Here is a 20,682-nt window from a genome sequence, read left to right on the forward strand (position 1 = left end):
TGTGCGGCTTGTTGCTCTTTAAGAAAATCGGCCACGGCTGGAACAGTTCCCTGCTGAGAGGAGGTTGGCAAGACCCGAGGGTTAACCCTGTAGAGTGCTTGGAAAGGAGACATCTTGGTAGAGGATGGCACAGAGCTGTTATAAGTAAATTCTGCCATGGGGAGCAGGGCTGGCCAATTGTCTTGCTGATAAGTCGTGTAACACCTGTGATACTGCTGTAACCATTGGTCAATTTTCTCACCTTGCCCATTATTAGCTGGATGATGCGATGATGATAGGTGGATCTGGACCCCTAATGACTGGAAAAGGGCCCTCCAGAACCTGGAAGTCAACTGAGGGCCTCTGTCACTCACCAAGTGATTTATCATGCCTCTATACCTAAAAACATGGTCCATAAATCAACTGTGCTGTGGCTTGCGCAGATGGGAGGCCCTTGTAAGGTTTAAAATGTGCCATTTTAGTGAAAAGGTCCACCACCACTAGTATGGAAGTTAGCCCCTGGACCGGGGGTAAATCAGTGATGAAATCCATGGAGATTGTATCCCAAGGCCTAATGGGGGTGAGTAGGGGTTGGAAGAGTCCTGTGGACTTCCCTGAGAGAGGCTTGGCTCATCTACTGGTATGACAAGAAGCCATGTAGCCCTTTATGTCTGCAGTCATCTTAGGCCACCAGTAGTTTCTCAGAGCTCTATGGAGAGTTTTGAAAACACGTCCATGGCCTGCCGTTTGATGGTCATGGCAAAATCTCAGTACTTCTTCCCTCAATGAGGGGGGGATGTATAACTGCATGCTATGCCAGCAGATTCCTGCCTCCACATTAAATGGGGAGGCAGAGTTTTGCGGGCCCCTCTGGAGGTCATCCATCCTGGCCATGGCATACGGGTCCTGTTGCTGCTGAACTCTGACTCTTGTAAATAGGTACTCTGCTTGTCTGTCTGCTGCTAAAATCTCTGTCTGGTTGCCCCTCATAGATTGCTAAAACTTGTGAGGTTGTAATATAGTAGCCTGTACCTCCTGGTGAGTAGCGGAGGTTGCGTGAATGGATCGAGACAGGGCATCTGCCAAACAGTTCTGCGCCTTGGGTCCATAAGAAATAACAGAATTGAAATTGGAGAAAAACTGGCTCCATCTGATTTGGCTTGAGGTGAGGGATCTGGTATTTTGTAGAAACTGTAAATGCTTGTGATTGGCGCAAACTTTCACAAGAAAGGTTGCACCTGCTCGCCAGTGCCTCCACTCTTGAAATGCTGCTTTAATTGCTAGCAACTCCTTGTTAAAAACATCATAGTTTCTCTCTGCTGGTGAGAGCGTGCGGGAGAAAAATGCACAAGGGAGCAATGTATTCTCTGTTTTGTTAGTATATTGCAATAACACAGCGGCAACAGAAAAATCTGAAGCATCTGAATGCATTATGAATTGCTTCGTGGGATCGGGATACTTCAAACACAGCTGGGATGCAAAGACCTGCTTAAATACTTGGAAGCCTGCTTGTAATGTGTTGATCTGGAGATCTACTCATTTTTGATGCTTTTGCAATGCTGCTGCCTGTTGTTGGATGGCTTGCCAAATTTCCTGGTTTTCTGAAGACATTTTCCCAAATGTCTCTTCCTTTTTTTCCCCCTCCCTCTTTCAATGGGAGTAGAGAGTTTGTTAGGATTGATGTCCTAACTGTCAGGAACAACACTGAGAAAAGGAATAGGTCTCTAGTGTTTTATTACTGCTACATTGGACAGAAAATCCTATCAAACTGAAGAAGGGTGGGAAAAACCCAGACAGATAAACTCCAAAAGGTAAGGCGGGTCTGATCTGTGTCTCTTTGAATGGGTGCTTACCTCCTCAGTACTACGCATGTGTTTTCCCCCCTGGATAGGGGCCCCCTCCTGCTCGCCATCAGTACTCATGAGAATTAGCCTCCATTCATTAGACGGAACAAGAATGATCCTGTGGCTAAACTTGGTTTCTTTACTAGCAGTCCTCAGAGGTAATACTACCATCTACACAGAGTTTCTTTCCATTTTAATTCTTGTATACAGTCTAAAAATAAAAAGTCTAGTTTTATGGGCACTCCATATTTATAGAAAAGTCTCCCATATTTTTTTCTTTTGAAATCACCTAAGCCAACCCATTCTGTATCTTAAGAAGCCATTACATAATTCTTGTTGGGTGCTTGCCAATCTTAGTGTCAAGAACTTAAATGACACATAAACCATTACTTGTTTTATTTCTCATATCCTGACATTATAGGCTTTCCTGTAAGAACTTGCCCATAATTTCAAAAGAGTTTCAAAGAAATCTGTCATGTGAATGGAGAGAGTGACTCTTTATCCAAAGATATTTGTACATTAAGGGACAATTCTCCCCTCCCCTCCCCTCCTCTCCTCTCCTCCCCTCAGTGGAATATACCTTCAAGGAAAACTGGAAGGTCAATGCACCAAGTGCCTCTTTTTTTTCCGGAGGACTCTATACTCAGTTACTGCTTCTGCTTTAACTGAACCATACAAAACAGCCAAAAATGGTCCAGCGTATGTAGAGATGGAATTTACCTAGGAAAAATGGAAGAAATTTGGAAGAAATAAAGAAAACTAAAAAGAGGATAAAATTATGTTTTCCTCTAAGTCTCATCTTTAGCAAAATCTTTTGCAAATGAATGGTAGAAGAAGCACAAGAGGTGCTAAGAATTATTCTCCTATCAGAGAGAATACAGAACTGGTACAGAGCAGATTTTGACCAATGATAAGCCCTTCCATCCCGCTCTGCCTGGAGTAAAAGGAGGGCGAGGGAAGAACGAGGGGGACCTGCTTCAGTCTGGCTGGAACAGCCTCTTTTGGTTGGAGGTCTGCAGAGAGGGTCTGGCTCCCCACCAGTTAGGGATGGTTTGAACTAGACGACCGAGATGGTCCTTCCCAACTCGTTTTTACATGATTTCATGATATTTAGGAGAAAAAATAAGAATACACGACCTGAAGAAAATACAATATCTCATAGAATAACCCATCAAAAGGAATTTCCTATCATATAACAAAAGAGCAGCTTTGGATTTCTCCCTGGACCGGCTTAAGTTCCCTGGAACTCTTTCATTTCTTCTGAGAAATGAAAGAAATTACCATTTTTCAATACAAGAATCTCCTGGGAAAGTTATGGAGATGGCTCCCCTCCTCAGGTTTTCCACCAGGGGGGCAGTGTTGCCACATGGAATCGCTTTGCATATGTGTGGGGTGGGGTGGGGGAGGGGAACAAAGGAAGGGTCTACAGGCCTTGTCTCACTTCGGAGGCATCATTATATTTACTCACATTTTCCTAAGAGATCATTGAAGGCAATTCAGAGATATTTAACATCCCAGGAGATTTCATTCCTCACCATGAAGCCACATGTGAGTTGAGAACAGATGTGCTTTCCTAAATATAGAACAAACTGAATTGTGTGGAAAATGCAAAATCATTTATTTGTGTTTCTCATTCCACGGACTAAGTGTAGGATCGGGAGTTTTATTAGTATTTTTATGAATCAACCCTGGGCAGCTAATAACCCATAAGAAGACCATACAAAATGGGAACTGACCCCCCCCCCCCATATACCGTATGTAATCCATAGAGTTGCCGAATAAAAAAAACCAAACTAATCAGGAACACTGTACAGGCTTCCAATACATTTTTTTTTTCTTTAATTCCAACTTTCAGACTTGGATGTTTATGTAAAATTCAAATGTAGCTTATAAATTGGTCCTTATGGCTTGGTCTTCATTCACTTATTTTGGGGGTCTTCCAAAGAACGTGGTCAAGGGAACAACTGTGGAGCAACCATCCTGAACTCCGATGTGCCATCCTTTCCATGTCCGGGCTCTAATGAGGCTATTTAAGGAAATTTCATGGCATGATTTCTTCCTATCACCTTAAAACCCTTAGTTGAATTGAGGAGGGTCTGTCAGATCTTGCTTTAATTATTCCAGTCTAAACTGCCCTTTCTCCTATGTCCTGTATGTGAAAGGTGTGTTGAAAGACATCTATACCTCAATGCCCCGAGGGGCTCTTTTATGCTGAGCTATATGTAAATCGGGCCACAATTTCCCCTTTAAAGGAGCCCCAGGGTTTCTCTTTTCAGGCTACCCCCACCAAAACAAAGTTCCTGCAGTCTCCCAAACCCTCACCGGTCAATTCTCCTCCAATCATTAGAGGGAGCAAAAATGATCCTGTGGCTGAACTTGGTGTCCTTCCTAGCAGTCCTCAGAGGTAATTGTTTCTATTGTATTCAGGTCCTTTCCATCTTAAAACTTGTATACAGGAGAACTCATTGCAATAACTTTAATTTTAGGTGTCCAATCTGCAGCCCAGTTGGTGGAGTCTGGAGGGGACGTGAGAAGGCCTGGGGAGTCCCTCCGTCTCTCCTGCCAAGCCTCTGGGTTCACCTTCAGTGACTACAGCATGTACTGGGTGCGACAGGCCCCAGGGAAAGGGCTGGAATGGGTGGCTTACATAAGGCATGATTCCAGTACTATTAACTACTCGGAAAACGTCAAGGGACGCTTCACCATCTCCAGGGACAACTCCAAAAGCCAACTCTATCTGCAAATGAACAGCCTGAAGCCGGAGGACTCGGCAGTCTATTACTGTGCGAGAGACACAGTGGGAGGAAGTGAGTCTGAAGCCTGGAAAAAACTCTCTCTTCCTCAGAGAAGCTCTCCAAGTCAGCTCAGCCCCAGAAGGCTGGATTTTCCCTGGAGGCTTGAGAGGAACCTGAGAAAGCTGCCTGAGTGCCAAGAGAAAGTAAGAACAGAACTTGGCCTGGGAATTGTGGGAGCTGTTTTTCTGTTTGGATAGAAAGGAAATGGCAAATCTCAGTACCCTCCTGAAAGACAGCAGAGGGAAATTGTTCTCAAGTTCTGCTCTCAAAAAGTATCAGGAAATACAGAATTGATTCAGTAATTAGAACTCTTCATACTTTTATTGGTTTTGAATTTCAACCCTCATTGACTCTTTCTTGAGACGCAGATCTTCCCCTCTCCCTCTTTGGGTGCATTTATTTCTCTGTCTTTATATCCTCTCTCCCTTTTTCCATAGATGTACTACATATATGTACACACACACAGACAGACACACATGAATGCATGTACACACATATAGGCATTTGAAAGTTTAAATACATTTACAATCATTTCCTCTGCTAGCAGTCGAAATGTAGTAATAAATTCAGGATGCTGCAAGGCCTGCCACAGTGTGGTGTGGAGTGACACCAAGGAAGGGGGCAGAAGTCAGAAAACAAGGCCTAAAAACTTTCTGCCAAGGGTAGCCTAATTGCGGTCGTGTTATAATACTTAGAATAGCAAAGGAACGTAGATCGGGGGTTTCAAATCAGTTCCGGGGAAAGTCATGTTCTAGGTGGTTCAGGAAAATTGCCTCCCCACCTGCCGCCCTCCCCAGTAAATTCTGGATGGGAGAAAGGTTGGAATCGCTCAGCCTCTTTGCTCAACAGGGAAATTAAATGGAAAATAAATATTGAAATAACTCCTATGGTGTCACCTTGTAATTTTTGATACTTGATTTATGAAAATCAATACCAGAACTTCCACATGGGAATGCTAGGTCTTATTTATAAAATGTAACCTTGCTCTATATCTTAGGTAAGAAATATTCAACACGCCTGTCTTCAACAACCCTCCAAGTTGATTCAGTCACAGAAGGTTGAGTTTGTGTAGTTAGAATGAGCAGCAGCAAATCTCCACAGTATGAAGTGAGAGCCCACAGCTGATCTTGGAAGATCTGGTGGGTAATGTGGTTTCATAAGGAATCAAGATCTCTCTTTTCCTCCTTACTTTCTGCCCCTAATGCTCCTTTTCCCGCCATACAGATTTCCCTCCTCAAGCAAGGCCAAAGGTGAAAATGGAACAGGAAGCACCCAGCTGTTTTGACAAAAGATCCCTTTCAGACTTGGCAGAGATCTTTCAAAGAAAAGGACCCATTCAGGTCACCATTCTTCCCAGGCCGAAGAGATCTCCACAAAAGATTCCTTCTCCCAAACGAAGTTAAAGGGAGATGATAAAGAAGTCAGTGTAAAAAATTATTCCCCTGCAAAATGCCACAAACTTCAGAAAGGAGAGGCGAGGAGAGGAGAGGAGAAGAGCTAACTGCCAATCCTTTTCCTTTGAGGAAAACCAGGATGGATGAAAGACGCATCACTGGCTAAAACAATCTTGGTCTTCTTTTGACAGATTGATAATTCTGAAAAAAAATCAAGGAGAAAAATTTAACTTACTTTCATAGATGCAACGGATGGAAAGCAACGATAAGGAGGAAGATCACCCTTTACTGCAAGCAACGATCATCGTGTTCCAGTTCATATAAGGAAGAGGGATGAAGGAAAGTTGAGGGGTGTTGCCTGCGGAGTGGGAAATTCCAAGGTTCTGACTCGCTGGGGGGTTCGTTGGGCCTCAAGGGGGTCAAATCAGGTTTAATCCTTGCTAAGGAAAGGAGGAAGGATGACATACAGTATTTTCAAAGGGGGGAGGAGCACTGGGAAATGCTCTTTGTTTCAATGTTGACAAGTGGTGGACTGTTGGAGGTCAGATGAATGCCTTCACCAGAGGATGGGACATCTGTAGTTTTCTGACCAGACACATTGCCACACTTCCCTTAGAAGGCCCACTATAGGGCCATTGCAAGTCTTCAGTGACTTTGGTTGGTTTTGTCTCTGTGAGGAATACTCCTTTTTTTCTTGCCTGAGAGGATGAAGGGGAGTTTCATTTACGGAAATGGGAAGAGACTTTGGAGAAATAAAGGAATGGAACAAAAGATAAAATAATGTTTTTCTCCATGTCTCACCTGAATGATAACCACAGTGATCCAATAACACTTAATGACAGGAGATGCAGAAGCAACACTAAGAATTATTCTCCTATCAAAAAGAACACAGAACTAGTATAGAGCCGATTGTGTCAAACGTTGCAACTTTTCAGGTCTGTTTACCTAGAGTAAAATGAGGATGAGGGAAGAAGAGGGCAGACTTGCCTCAGTCTGGTTCAAATAATCTCTCATGGTTGGCGTTCCAGAGAGAGGATCTGGCTGACCACCTGATAGGGATGGTTGGCAATGGATTAGCTAGATGGTCCCTCCCAATTCATTTACTCCATGATTTGATGTGACACCGGGGGAAAAAAATAAGTATCCTCCATGTTCAGAAAATGCAATCAGTCATAGACTAAGCCTTCAAAAGGTATCTTCTATCAGGTACCAAAAGGGCATATTTAGATGTCTCCCGAGACCTGCTTAGACCTCCTGGAGAACCTTCATTTCTTCTCATCCTCACTTCCCCTCCTGGAATGTCAGAATCTCCTTGGAGAATTAGGCAGATGCTGCCCCTCCTCACCCTCCACAGCAGGGGGCAGTGGTGTGACCCTGAATCGCATGGCCCGTGTGTGGGGTGGTGGTGGTGGTGGGGTGGGGTAGGGAAATAAGAGAAGTGTCATTAGATATTGTCTCATTTTGGAGGCATCCTTGTTTTTTTTTCTTTTTTTCTTTTATTTCCATATTAGTTCACCAAAAAGGTCTCGAGAAAATTTCACATTTAAGGAGGCTCCAATCCTCACTGGGAAGCCATGTCAGAGTTGACAACAGATGCGCTCTGCTAGATAGAGAGCAACGGAACCCTTTGGGGAATAGAAAGGGACTTATTACTATTTCCCAGTCCAGAGAGAGAGTTTGCTGGCATTTTTATGGGTATATGGCATTGGTATTACTAATGCTACTGCTATTATTATTATTATTGGTATTGGTATTATTATTATTATTATTACTATTATTACACTTTCAAATTGTATGACTGCCCATCTGGCTGAATCAACTCCAGGCAACTGGCAACTGATAAAAACACCACACATAATACCAACTCAAACAAAACAATATATTAAATTGTACAACTACCGACTTAAAAACCATTCAAATAGGCGAAGAACAACCCACTTGCTCCATTTATTCCATTTCTCCCTGTGATTTCTCTCATCAATCTCTTAATTATAAGTTGTTCCTCCTGGCTCGTTCTGAATTCCATTCTTTGGGGTTTCTTCAGGGGGGCCTGGTTAAGGGAAAGATGGTGGAAAAGAATTTTCTGAGCTGAGATTTTTCATGTCTGTCTTTTAATTACTATAATGTAAACATGTCTTTCTCCTCTGTACTCACCGTAAAAAACAAGAACAAAAAGAAAAAAACCTTGCCTTCACTTTTTGTAGGATTGGAAAGTTATGATGAAAATCACCAGTGTCAGATGTGTGCATGGAAATCTATGAGATCAGTGCTCTGAGGGGCTCTTTTATCAGAAGTAATATGTAAATTGAGTCACAATTGGTGGAGTCTGGAGCGGATGTGACAAGACCTGGAGAGTCCCTCCACCTCTCCTGCCAAACCTCTGGATTGCTGGAGGAAATCGGAAGCCTGACAAGATATTCTCTTCTTGAATTGAAGGCGAAGGGAACCTCTGCCTCTACAATTAGAACAGACTAGTAATGGCACCTGGTATTGGGAGCTCTTGCACACAATACCGTATCTGACGATCACTGAAATAATACCTGTGGTTGTCCCTTTGAACTTGCCTACTTCTCCAGCTGCTTCCATGAGGATAAAATAGAAATTATAATAAACATCTGAGATGAAAAGAGTGCTGGTCCTTTGTTCCTGTTTCTCCAGCAGGCTAAATTGCCCAGCCTCTCCATGTCTTCTCTCTTGCCTGTAGAGGAGCAGACTCTTGGTGAAATATGAAAGAGGCTCACAAAATCTGCCTGAATTAAAAGGGGCCCATCCAAGGAAATATGTAAAATGAAAGCCATGGAAAAGGAATTTTCCAAGAAGAACTCCTTCAGTTTCAAACAAACTTTTATGGAGGGTTCATTCTAACTTCATTATCTAGGAAGCAATGATTTCTGGTCCTCTCTATGAAGCAACACTGTCTGTTCCATCCAGATTAAGGATGAAATGCCTGCTTCCCTCACTGTTTCATCCTTCTCAGCTATACAGAATTTCTCAACAGCAGGGACCGTATGAATTATTCTGCTCTCAATAGAGACTCAAAACTAGTACAGACCAGAGTTTGACAGAAGATCAACCCTGCCGTCCTGTGTGCCTCGAGGGAACCTGGGATGAGGGAGGGACAGGGCAGCCTCCGCTCAGTGTGGGCAGAGCAGTCTCCTTTGGTGGCAGGTCTGCAGACAGGACCTGGATGGCCACCTCTTAAGGACGGTTTCTATTAGGTGAGCTAGAAGGTTTTTCCTAAACAATTCATTCTATAAATTTATGAGATTTTAGAGAAAAGAGAAGAATCCCCCCCTCTCCAGAAAATACAATCTCACAGAAAGTAACCCATCGAAAGCAATTTCCTATAAATATAATGGAAGATCAGCTTCGGATTTCTCCCTAAACCTGCTTAGATCTCCTGGAGATCCTTCATTTCTTCTTAGTCGTAATTTTGAATGCAAGAATCTCCTGGGAAAATTAAGTAGTTGTCTCCCCTCCTCACATTTTACAGCAGGGGCCAATGTTGTCACACTGGATGGCTTTCCCCATGTGTGGGGTGGGGATGGGGCAGAGGAATAAAGCAATTGTCTGCAGACTTTGTCTCATTTTGGAGGCGAGATTATATTTATTCTTATTTTCCTAAGAGATCACTGAAAAATCACAAGGAAAAGCCACATCATGAGAAGCCGCAGTCTTCACTCTGGCCATGTCTGAGTTGACAACAGATGGGCGCTGCTAAATAAGGAGCAAACAGAATTCTTTGGAAAACAGTGATTGATTTCTGTTTCTCACTCACAAAGAGAGGGTATTTGGTCAGGTTAATATTAATGTGATATTCTAGAGGTGATGGACCCGTCCCTGGGGGAGCTGGGGGTGTTGACGACCGACAGGAAGCTCTGGCGTGGGCTGGTTCATGAAGTCACGAAGAGTCGGAAGCGACTAAACGAATAAACAACAACAATATTAATGTGAGACTTGCCATTATTATTATTATTTCAATTTCTATGGCTGCCCATCTTGCAGAATCAACCTTGGCAGCTAGCGACCAATGAAAGCATCATACAAACTAATCACCACCATCACCACCCACAGTATCTAAAATCCATTCAACTGCTGATTAAAAACCAATTTAATAAAACAAAAAAGACTCCACAGGGTCCAGCTATTTCTAATTTGCCTGTGATTTCTTTGATTCTGATTTTGCAACTTGGACTGATAAGTGCAATTCGACTCTGCCTTCCAAATTGTGCCTTATGGCTTGGTCTACATTCCGTTGTTTTGGGTTTCTTCCAAAGAACGTGGTCAAGGGAACCACGGTGGACCATACATCCTGATTTCTGATGTGCCATCCTTTCCATGTCCGGGCTCTAACGTGGCTGTTTAAGGAAATTTCAGGGCATGATCACAAAAAGTTCTTCTCCTGAAAAGAATCCACAAGCACAAAAAAGACAGCGACAGAGCTGGAAGAGGGAGGCCAGGACGAACTTCAAAACCTTGCTTGCCTGCTAATAGCATTTTCGTTAAACATTACAAGATGAGAGGAGCTCAGCCTGGAGCCAAACAGAAACCCCCGTTGTCCGGAGCTGCCTCCATCCACACGTTTGATCTGTGAATTTCATGAATGAAAGAGGAGAGTTTTCGCAGGGTACCTCTGAGTTGCTGAGCAGGACACTGGCCCTGCAGCCCCTGTGTGTTCTTTTGTCATGAGTGCCGATGAGCTGAAGACATCAGCACATCGGCACACATGACAAAGACAAGGAAGCAGAAGGAAGGGACACAAAATAAGCATAGCATGCAAAGCCATCACGACACAAAGAGAAGGAAAAGAAGACAAAGACAAGGCGGATCACGAGGCACACCCAAGCTATTAGCAGGAGCGCCACGGAGATCGCCCAGCGGACAGCAATCATCAGCTGAAGGAGGAGACTGATGATGGGCGATCCCGGAGCACCCGCAGGGGCCCCGCAACCCTACACCTACCGGCACGAAAGGATGCAGGACAAAGGGCGGGTGACGTAACCTAAGGAGAGAGGGCGCTGACCGGCGTGGGGTATTTAAACCCCGCACCGACGCTCTCCCTTCACTCTCGGCTTTTTTCCACAACTGACACTACGTGATGAATAAAACAGAACCTGCTTCAACCGAACCAGTGTCTGCGCTTTACTCAGCGGTAGGCAGTGCATGACATCTTTGAGGGAAAGAGAAGGCTGAAGCGGGTGGGGGGAGAGGAGAGACTCCCTCCTTACAGGCCTCTACAAAAGGGAGCCTGGAAGGGATTGGGCAGAGCCAGGAGTCCCTGGATGGTCTGAAGCACATCTTGCATCCAGAGAGGCCAGTGGGGAGGACAGTGGAGGGAATGGGGGCCTTGGAAGAAGAAAGCGGCCGAATTCCAGAAAGAGACTTGAATTCTGACACTCTCTTTGCTTGTTCTGTTTTCCTTCTGCTTCCAGTTTTGCTTGGATTTGCAAAGAGAATCAAGCAGGCAGATATGAAGAGACCGTGTTCCTTTTTTTTCCTCCAAGTGAATAATTTGGTTCCCTCAATTACCCGGATTTTTGCAATAGGGGGGCAGGTGGATGTTGTTGGCTTGTTTTCATGTTTCTCTGCTCTTTTGCAGCAGAAGCTTTTGGGAGGGAAGAAAGGAGAAAAACAAGTTGGGGTGGTCATAACAAAGAGGGTTCCCAAGGTTTGGAGACAGAGAGAAGTGCATGTTTTTTTTAATAAATTAAATAAACATTAAACCAAAACGAATGGAGTCATTTTTTATCTCACACTATTGAAAACCTCAGACATCCAGGGAGACTAAAAGAGGGTGATAAAGGAAGGATCATTGTCACATGCCAAAGAACAAAGCAGAAGCATGAGAGGGAATCTTTAGAAAGCGAATTGCTGCCATCCTTCTTTTCTCTGAGCCGCGGATAAATTTCACAATCAAGCCATGGGGAGACCAGGGCAGGAGTGATCTGACCTTTGGAATCACCCTGGCAACCAAGGCAACTTGGGGAGCAAGCTGTTCATTAGGCATACTGAGAAAAGCCCACCATGACTTGCAACATGGCATTCTGGACCATTGGAATACTTTGGGCGGTCTTCAAGGGCAGTCCGACTTAGAGTGTGTTACAGTAGTCAAGCCACGGGGTGACCAGGGCTTGAGTGACCTACCCTGAGTTTAGGAGAAAAACTGAGACTCCCCCAGCCACAGAAGATGCATCGATTAACTCATCGACAAAGAATCTCTTTGGGGATTGCCTCCTCACTTACAGCAGAGGGCAGTATTGCCAAAGGGGGAGAGGGGGTCAGGGAAATGAAACCAGTCTGCAGAAATATCATCCCATTTCAAATATTGATTATATCTTCTGATACTTGCTTCATAGTTCCCTCAAAGGATCTCAAAATAATTCACTTCTCATAATCTTCACTGTGAAGCCATGTTGGAGTTTAAAACAGATGTGATTTTTTAAACAAAGACGAAAACTTTTTTTTTTGGTTTTGGCCAATACAAAGGGAGTTATTCCTTTTCGTTCTCATTCAGTGGAGAGGGTGTATCTGGCCATAATGTGATTTATTTGACTCTGACTTTGTGAGTTGGGTGGACCCAACAATGGTGCTTACAAATTGTTCCTCAATCCTTAATCACCATTTCATTTATGTGGGGTATTCCAATTAGCAAAGAAAGAAAGAAACATTAAGGAAGCAATGGAGTAGCAAACTTCCTAGCTGAGTTATACTAGCCTTTTTATATCCTGTCTCTGATGGGTTTCTTTAAAGTGGAGTTCATGCAAGTATATTCTCTATAAACCTGAATTATTTTTGAAAAGTGGTGAAATTTTGCATGTGTTTCTTTCTCCACTGAATAAACAGAATAAAAAAAAAAAAAAGCCTGCTATCACTTTACTTAGAACTGGAATATAATTGGAATATCAGAAATGTAAGTTTGTGCAAAGGAATCTACAAGTCAATGTCTTCAGGGGCATTTTTCTCCCAAGCAATATGTAAATTGAGGCATCATTTACTCTTTAAAGGAGCCCCGTGGTTTCCCCATTCAGGCTAAACCTACCAACCCAAAGTTGGAGCACTTTCCTGAATCATTTCCTATCAATTCTCCTCTATTCATTAGAGGGAGCAAAAATGATCCGGGTCATTGTTTCCTCCCTATTCAGGTTCTTTCCATGTGTTCTGCTTGTATACGGGAGATTTCACCCAAACACCTTTCTTTTTCGGTGTTCAGTATGAGGTCCAGTTGGTGGAGTCTGGAGGGGACATGAGAAGGCCTGGAGAGTCCCTCCGTCTCTCCTGCCAAGCCTCCGGCTTCACCTTCAGCAGCTATGGCATGGGCTGGGTGAGACAGGCCCCAGGGAAAGGACTAGAATGGGTGGCAGTGATTAGTAGACACTCATCTCCAATTTATTATTCAGATAAAGTCAATGGGCGGTTCACCATCTCCAGGGACGATTCCCGCAGCCAGCTGTATCTGCAAATTAGCAGGCTGAAGCCAGAGGATACGGCAGTCTATTACTTTCCAGGAGACACAGTGAGAGGAACTGAGTCTGAAGCCTGGCAAAAACCGTCCCTTCTGTAGAGCCGCTCTCCAAGCTGATTCAGTCAATAGTATAGGATAAAAGTAATATTATAGAGTATAGCAAAGTAATATTAGGTAACACTGTATGATATTGTCTCTTTAGTAATATAGGCTATAAGATAGGATATTAATTAATAGCCCTAGAGAACACTAACAGAGAAATTTGTAAGTTTCACTTTTGTAACTTAGATATGTTTTCTTTGTTTGTTTAAAATAAAACATCACAACACCCCCTATAGGGAGAGCCAGGCTGGTCTAGTGGTTAAGGAAATGGGCTAGAATCCAGGAGGCCGTGAGTTCTCGCCCCGCCTGAGGCCTGACAGCCAGCTGGGTGACCGCGGGCCAGTCGCTCTCTGTCAGCCCAACCCGCCTCACAGGGTTGCTGTCATATGGAAAAGAGGAGGAGGAGGGAGCATTTGGTATGATCACTGACTTGAGTTATTAACAAAAAAAATAAAACTAAACGCAGGACAGGAAATGAATGAATAAAATGTTGTTGTTTATTCGTTTAGTCGCTTCCGACTCTTCGTGACTTCATGGACCAGCCCACGCCAGAGCTTCCTGTCGGTCGTCAACACCCCCAGCTCCCCCAGGGACGAGTCCGTCACCTCTAGAATATCATCCATCCATCTTGCCCTTGGTCGGCCCCTCTTCCTTTTGCCTTCCACTCTCCCCAGCATCAGCATCTTCTCCAGGGTGTCCTGTCTTCTCATTATGAATGAAATGAATTAATACAAAAACTCCAGTTGTCATATGTTCTGCTGCTTTGGGGGAATCTTTTGAGCCTGAGAAAATCAAATTGGGGATAATTTAAAAAGAACCCATGACAGGTATAAGAAGGAAATATTAGGGCAAAAGGATGTATTAAGAAGCTTTTTGTTTTTTTAATAAAAATGTTAACATTTCTTGAGAGGTACAAATAGGGACTCATTACCTACATTTCTTCCTTGATGAATATTTCCGTTCATTCCCATTTGTTTCTCTGAATACTGCCATCTCTCCTCAGTTAAATTATTTTCTACATGATGCTCATTTCCCATTCCTTCTATGTTAATATATATTCAATTCCCTTAATCCTGAGACTCCCTCCATAATGCCGGGTAGAGTCAAGAAACCAAAACTTTGGGAATTGCAGTGATCCTCTCCCAGAAGCCTCCTGGGTCTGTTGAGATTGGACTCTCTTCCAGCCTTTGGCAGCTGCCTGGCAGGTCCTGCTGCCACCCCCTCCCCATCCAGGGATGCCTCGACCTGCCTTCCCCTCCACTATCTTCCGGGTGGGGGGAAGATTGGAATTGGTCTGCCTTTTTGCTCAACAGGGAAATTAAGTGGAAAATAAATATTGAAATAACTCCTATGGTCTCACCTTGTAGTTTTCGATCTGTGATGAAGGAAAATCAGCCCCTCAACTTCCACATGGCAATGCTGGATTTCTATTACATCAAATGTAGCCCTGCTCTTTATCCCTGGTACGAATAAGTCAACACTCCTGTCTTGACTCCTATAAGGACTTGCCTTAAATCTCAAAATTGTTGCAAAGAAATCTATATTATGTGAATGGATAGAGTATCTCCTTCACCAAAATTATATATAAATTTAGGGATGATAGAAGATTGTCCCTTAATTTTCATCTATCTCTTGCATTCCAATTGGGACAAGGCAGAGTGATTGATTACTTTTCTCAATGACTCTCTTCCTGCCTTTGGTAGCCGCCTGGCAGTTCTTGCTGCCACCCCCTCCCCACCCAGGGATGCCTCGACCTGCCATCCCCTCCACTACCATCCGTGTGGGGGGAAGATTGTAATTGCCCAGCCTCTTTGCTCAACAGGGAAATTAAATGGAAAATAAATATTGAAATACTCCTATGGTCTCACCTTGTATTTTTTGATCTGTGATTAAGTGTCATGACCTCGTTGCAAGGCACAAAGACCCTCACAACGTAGATCATGATCATTAAGAAATAGAGGAAGGAGATAATTAAACCAGGATTAACACAAGCACTCAAAAGCACCCATGCCCATGGACCCATAGACAGCTGAAAAGAAGGACATCGGACGAACGGAGATAAGCCGCACCTGGTGCCCTGGAAGACACAACCGAATCCAGGGGACAAAGGAAGACACCGGGAAAACGCCCAGGCAGCCATCAAGGGTCCCATCAAGAGGTATTGGGACAATGCAGGGTGGAGGAGCCCGGGGCACTACAAGAGGGTATAAAAGGGGCACCTCCACACCACCACCCCCGTTGCTGTTTTTCATTCTGTCAGCCATCATTCTAATAAACCAGAAATCCTTAATACCCATTAAGTGAGTCTGTGTCTTATTGCGAAGCGAGACTGACCCTGACATTAAGGAAAATCAGCCCCTCAACTTCCACGTGGCAATCCCAGATTTCTATTTAATCAAATGTAGCCCTGCTCTTTATCCCAGGTACAAATTATTCAACACTCCTGTCTTGACTCTTATAAGGATTTGCCCAAAATCTCAAAATTCTTAAAAAAAAAAATCCATATTATGTGAATGGATAGTGTATCTCCTTTATCCAAAATCATATATAAATTCAGGGATGATAGAAGATTGTCCCTTACTTTTCATGCATTCCTTGCATTCTAACTGGGAGAAGGAAAAGTGATTGATTATCTTTCTCAGCCATTTGGCAAAAGGTTGGTTATAAACAAATTTCTTGATTTTGTGATGTGTGGACCTTCAACGATTGTGCTACGCATATCATTCTCAATAGCTTAGTCTACATCCCATGAACTTTTATCGTAAAATGCGCAGAGATGCTGTTCAAGTGAGATGGGTGATGATGAAAGCTGAAATATAAATGAATAAAAATAAAAAGTCTAGTTTTATTGGCACTCCATATTTATAGAAAAGTCTCCCATCCTTTTTCTTCTGAAATCACCTAGGCCATCCCTCTCTGTCTCTTAAGAAGCCATTAAATCAGTCTTGTTGGGTGCTTGCCAATCTTAGTGTCAAGAACTTAAATGACACATAAACCATTACTTGTTTTTTTTTCTCATGTCCTGACATTATAGGCTTTCCTGAAAGAACTTGCCCATAATTTCAAAAGAGTTTCAAAAAATCTGTCATGTGAATGGAGAGAATGACTCTTTATCCAAAGACATTGGTAAATTAAGGGACAATTCTCCTCTCCTCTCCTCTCCTCTCCTCTCATAGAGGATACAGTATCTCATAGAATAACCCATCAAAAGGAATTTCCTGTCATATAACAAAAGTGCAGTTTTTGATTACTCCCTAGACCAGCTTAACTTTCCTGGAGCTCTTTCATTTCTTTTGAGCCCTAATTACCATTTCTTAATGCAAGGATCTCTTTGGAAAGTTAAGTAGATGCCTGCCCACCTCATGTTTTCCACCAGGGGGCAGTGTTGTCACAGGGAATCGCCTTGCATATGTGTGGGGTGGGGGTGGGGTGTGGGTGGGGTGGGGGAGAGGAACAAAGGGAGGGTCTGCAGGCCTTGTCTCACTTCGGAGGCATCATTACTTTTACTCTCATTTTCCTGAGAGACCACTGAAGGCAATTCAGAGAAATTTAACATCCCAAGAGATTACTTTCCTCACCATGAAGCCACATCTGAGTTGAGAACAGATGTGCTTTGCTAAATATAGAACAAACTGAATTGTTTGGAAAATGAAAAGTCATTTATTTCTGTTTCTCAGTCCATGGAATAAGTGTAGGAGACCGAGTTTTATGAGTCTTAGTATGAATTAACCCTGGGGATCTAATAACACAGTTTTTTGAGTCTTAGTATGAAATAACTCTCGGCAGTTAAAAACAGATAAGAAGACCATAAAAAAGGCAACCCAACCCCCCCCCCCCCAATATTTGTAATCAGTATGAGTTAAAAACCAAACCATTAAGAAACATTATACAGGCTTCCAATGATTTATATTTCGATTTTGAGACTTGGATATGTAGGTAAAACCAATCTGTGTCCTATTAATTGGGCCTTATGGCTTGGTCTGCATTTTCTTAATTTTGGTTTCTTCCAAAGAACGTGGTCAAGGGAACAACGGTGGAGCAACCATTTTGAACTCCGATGTGCCATCCTCTTTATTCACGGACTGTAGCATGGCTATTTGAGGAAATTTCAATGCCTGATTTCTTTCTGTCACCTTAAAATCCTTACTTGAAATGAGGAGCTTCTGTCAGAAGCTTTAATTATTGTAGTGCTGAAACAAATCTATACCTCAATGCACCGAGGGGCTCTTTTATGCTGAGCAATATGTAAATCAGGCCACAATTTCCCCTTTAAAGGAGCCCCAGGGTGTCTCTTTTCAGGCTACACCCACCAACACAAAGTTTGTGCCCTTTCCTGAATCCTTTCCTGTCAAGTCCCCTCTATTATTTTACGGGAGCAAAAATGATACTGTGGCTGATTTTGGTTTCCTTCCTAGCAGTCCTCAGAGGTAATTGTTTCCCTCCTATTCAGGTTCTTTCGATTTTAATTCTTCCATAAAGGAGAGCTCATTAAAACAACTTTTATTTTAGGTGTCCTATCAGAGGCCCAGTTGGTGGAGTCCGGAGGGGATGTGAGGAGGCCTGGAGAGTCCCTCCGCCTCTCCTGCCAAGGCTCTGGGTTTGACTTCGGCAGTTTTGGCATGCACTGGGTGAGACAGGCCCCTGGAAAAGGGCTGGAATGGGTGGCATCCATATATACCAGTTCCAGTACTTACTACTCGGACAAAGTCAAGGGACGCTTCACCATCTCCAGGGACAACTCCAAAAGCCAACTCTATCTGCAAATGAACAGCCTGAAGCCAGAGGACTCGGCAGTCTATTACTGTGCGAGAGACACAGTGGGAGGAAGTGAGTCTGAAGCCTGGCAAAAACTCTCCCTTCCTCTGAGCCGCTCTGCAAGTCAGCTCAGTCCCAGAAGGCTAAGTTTCCCAGGAGACTTGAGAGGGAGCTGAGAAAGCTGCCTGAGTGCCAAGAGGAAGGAAGAGCTGATCTTGGCATGGGCATTGTGGGAGCTGTTCTCCTTTTGGATAGGAAGAAAATGGCAAATCTCAGTACAGAATATAAATTGAAAATATATATATATATTCCGCCTGAAGGACAGCAAAGGGAAATTGTTCTCATGTTCTGCTCTCAAAAAGTATCAGGAATACAGAATTGATTCAGTAATTAGAACTCTTAATTCTTTTTTTGGTTTTGAAGTTCAACCCTCATTTACCCTTTCTTGAGACGCAGATCTGCCCCTCTCCCTCTTTATGTGTATTTCTTTCTGTGCCTATATAGCCTCTCTCCCTCTCTCCACAGATGTACTACATATATGTACACACACACAGACACACAGACAAGAACATATGCAGACACATATAGGAATTTGGAAGTTTAAATATGTTTACAATCATTTTCCTCTGCTAGCAGTCGCAATGTAGTAATAAATTCAGGATGCTGCAAGGCCTGCAAGAGTGTGGTGTGGTCTGACACCGAGAAAGTGGTCAGAAGTCAGAAAATAAGGCCTAATAACATCAGGCCAAGGGTAGCCCAATTGCGGTTGTGTTATAATACTTAGAATAGCAAAGGAACGTAGATCGGGGGTTTCAAGTCAGTTCCAGGGAAAGTCATGTTCTAGGTGGTTCAGGAAATTGCCTCCCCACCTGCCGTTTTCCCCAGTAACCTCTGGGTGGGAGAAAGGTTGGAATCGCTCAGCCTCTTTGCTCAATGGGGAAATTAAATGGAAAATAAATATTGAAATAACTCCTATGATCTCACCTTGTTGTTTTCGATCTGTGATGAAGGAAATTCAGCCCTTCAACTTCCACATGGCAATGCTAGGATTTTATTTAATCAAATGTAGCCCTGCTCTTTTTCCTATATATGAATTATTCAACAGGCCTGTCTTGACTCCTATAAGGACTTGCCCAAAATTTCAAAATTCTTTTAAGAAAATCCATATTATGTGAATGGATAGTGTATCTCCTTTATCCAAAATTATATACAAATTTAGGGATGATAGAAGATTGTCCCTTAGTTTTCATGCATTTCTTGCAATCCAACTGGGAGAAGGCAAAGTGATTTGTAAAATGTTCCTTCCCTTTGTGAACATTTAAAACATACATTAGAAATGTTTTTATACAATTTTGCATATTGTTCTGGGGTTAGGTTCCATCTGAACATCATTTTATACAAGTTTTCCTTTAAATGATAACACAAAGTAAGTTTAAATCCCTTTGTCCACATTTTCCCCCAGTTCTCTAACAAAATATTATATCCAAAATTTCTTGCCCAATTAATCATACAGTCTTTATATTGTTCACCTTCCTGATTTAATTTAAATAATATTTTCTACATCTTTGGCATAATATGCTCATTATTTATATATAACTGTTTTGATCAGGTTTTTTCTTTTTTAAATTTATATATATATTTTATCTCATTTAAATTGTTCATTTAACTGCATATATGTGAACCAATGACACCGGTGTCCTTCTCCTTCTATTTCTTCTCTTGTTTTTAGCACAGGTGTATCTTGTTCATATTTGATTATATCTTTTTATCTTAACCATTTTATCTTATCACCTAAACTTTCCCTCCTTGCAAAAGCTTCTTGTGGCGATATCCACATTGGTATGTTTGGTAATAATCTACTGTTATATTTATCCCAAACCCTCAATAATACTTTTCTAATAGCATGATTTCTCAATTCTTTGTTTATTTTTGCTTTTTCAGTCCAAATAGATGCAGCCACCCACATCTAAGTTCATGTCCCTCTCGCTGTAGAAGGTTTGGATTTTCTAATGTTAACCATTCTCTTATCCCCAGAAAGCAAAAAGCTTCAAAGTACAATTTAAGATCTGGTTACCCCAACCCTCCTCTTTCTTTAGCATCTTGTAATAATTTAAATTTAATTTGTTGTCTTTTTCCTTGCCAAATAAAATTTGAGATTTCTTTTTGCCATATTTTAAATATTATTTCATTGATTATTGTTGGTAATGTTTGGAAAAGAAATATCATGTTCGGTAATACATTTATTTTAATTATGGATATCTTTCCTAGCAAAGATTGTTTTAATTTTCCCCATTTTTCCATATCAATTTTTATTTCCTTCCAGATTTTCCCATAATTATTTCGAAATAATA

General features: G+C 42.5%; 1 protein-coding gene across 1 annotated transcript in view; it reads left to right on the forward strand.

Annotated features, from left to right (window-relative positions):
• LOC134497173 (uncharacterized) overlaps positions 1 to 20,301 on the forward strand; it is a 38,400-nt gene extending 18,099 nt beyond the window's left edge. Inside the window, exons 2-4 of the mRNA XM_063302852.1 lie at positions 13,223 to 13,525; positions 18,094 to 18,454; positions 20,273 to 20,301. Coding sequence (XP_063158922.1) covers positions 13,223 to 13,525; positions 18,094 to 18,454; positions 20,273 to 20,301 — 693 coding nt within the window. The remainder of the gene's footprint in view (positions 1 to 13,222; positions 13,526 to 18,093; positions 18,455 to 20,272) is intronic.
• Positions 20,302 to 20,682: the final 381 nt, after the last annotated feature.

Source organism: Candoia aspera, chromosome 4, assembly GCF_035149785.1.
Source record: "Candoia aspera isolate rCanAsp1 chromosome 4, rCanAsp1.hap2, whole genome shotgun sequence".
NCBI classification, from domain to species: domain Eukaryota; kingdom Metazoa; phylum Chordata; class Lepidosauria; order Squamata; family Boidae; genus Candoia; species Candoia aspera.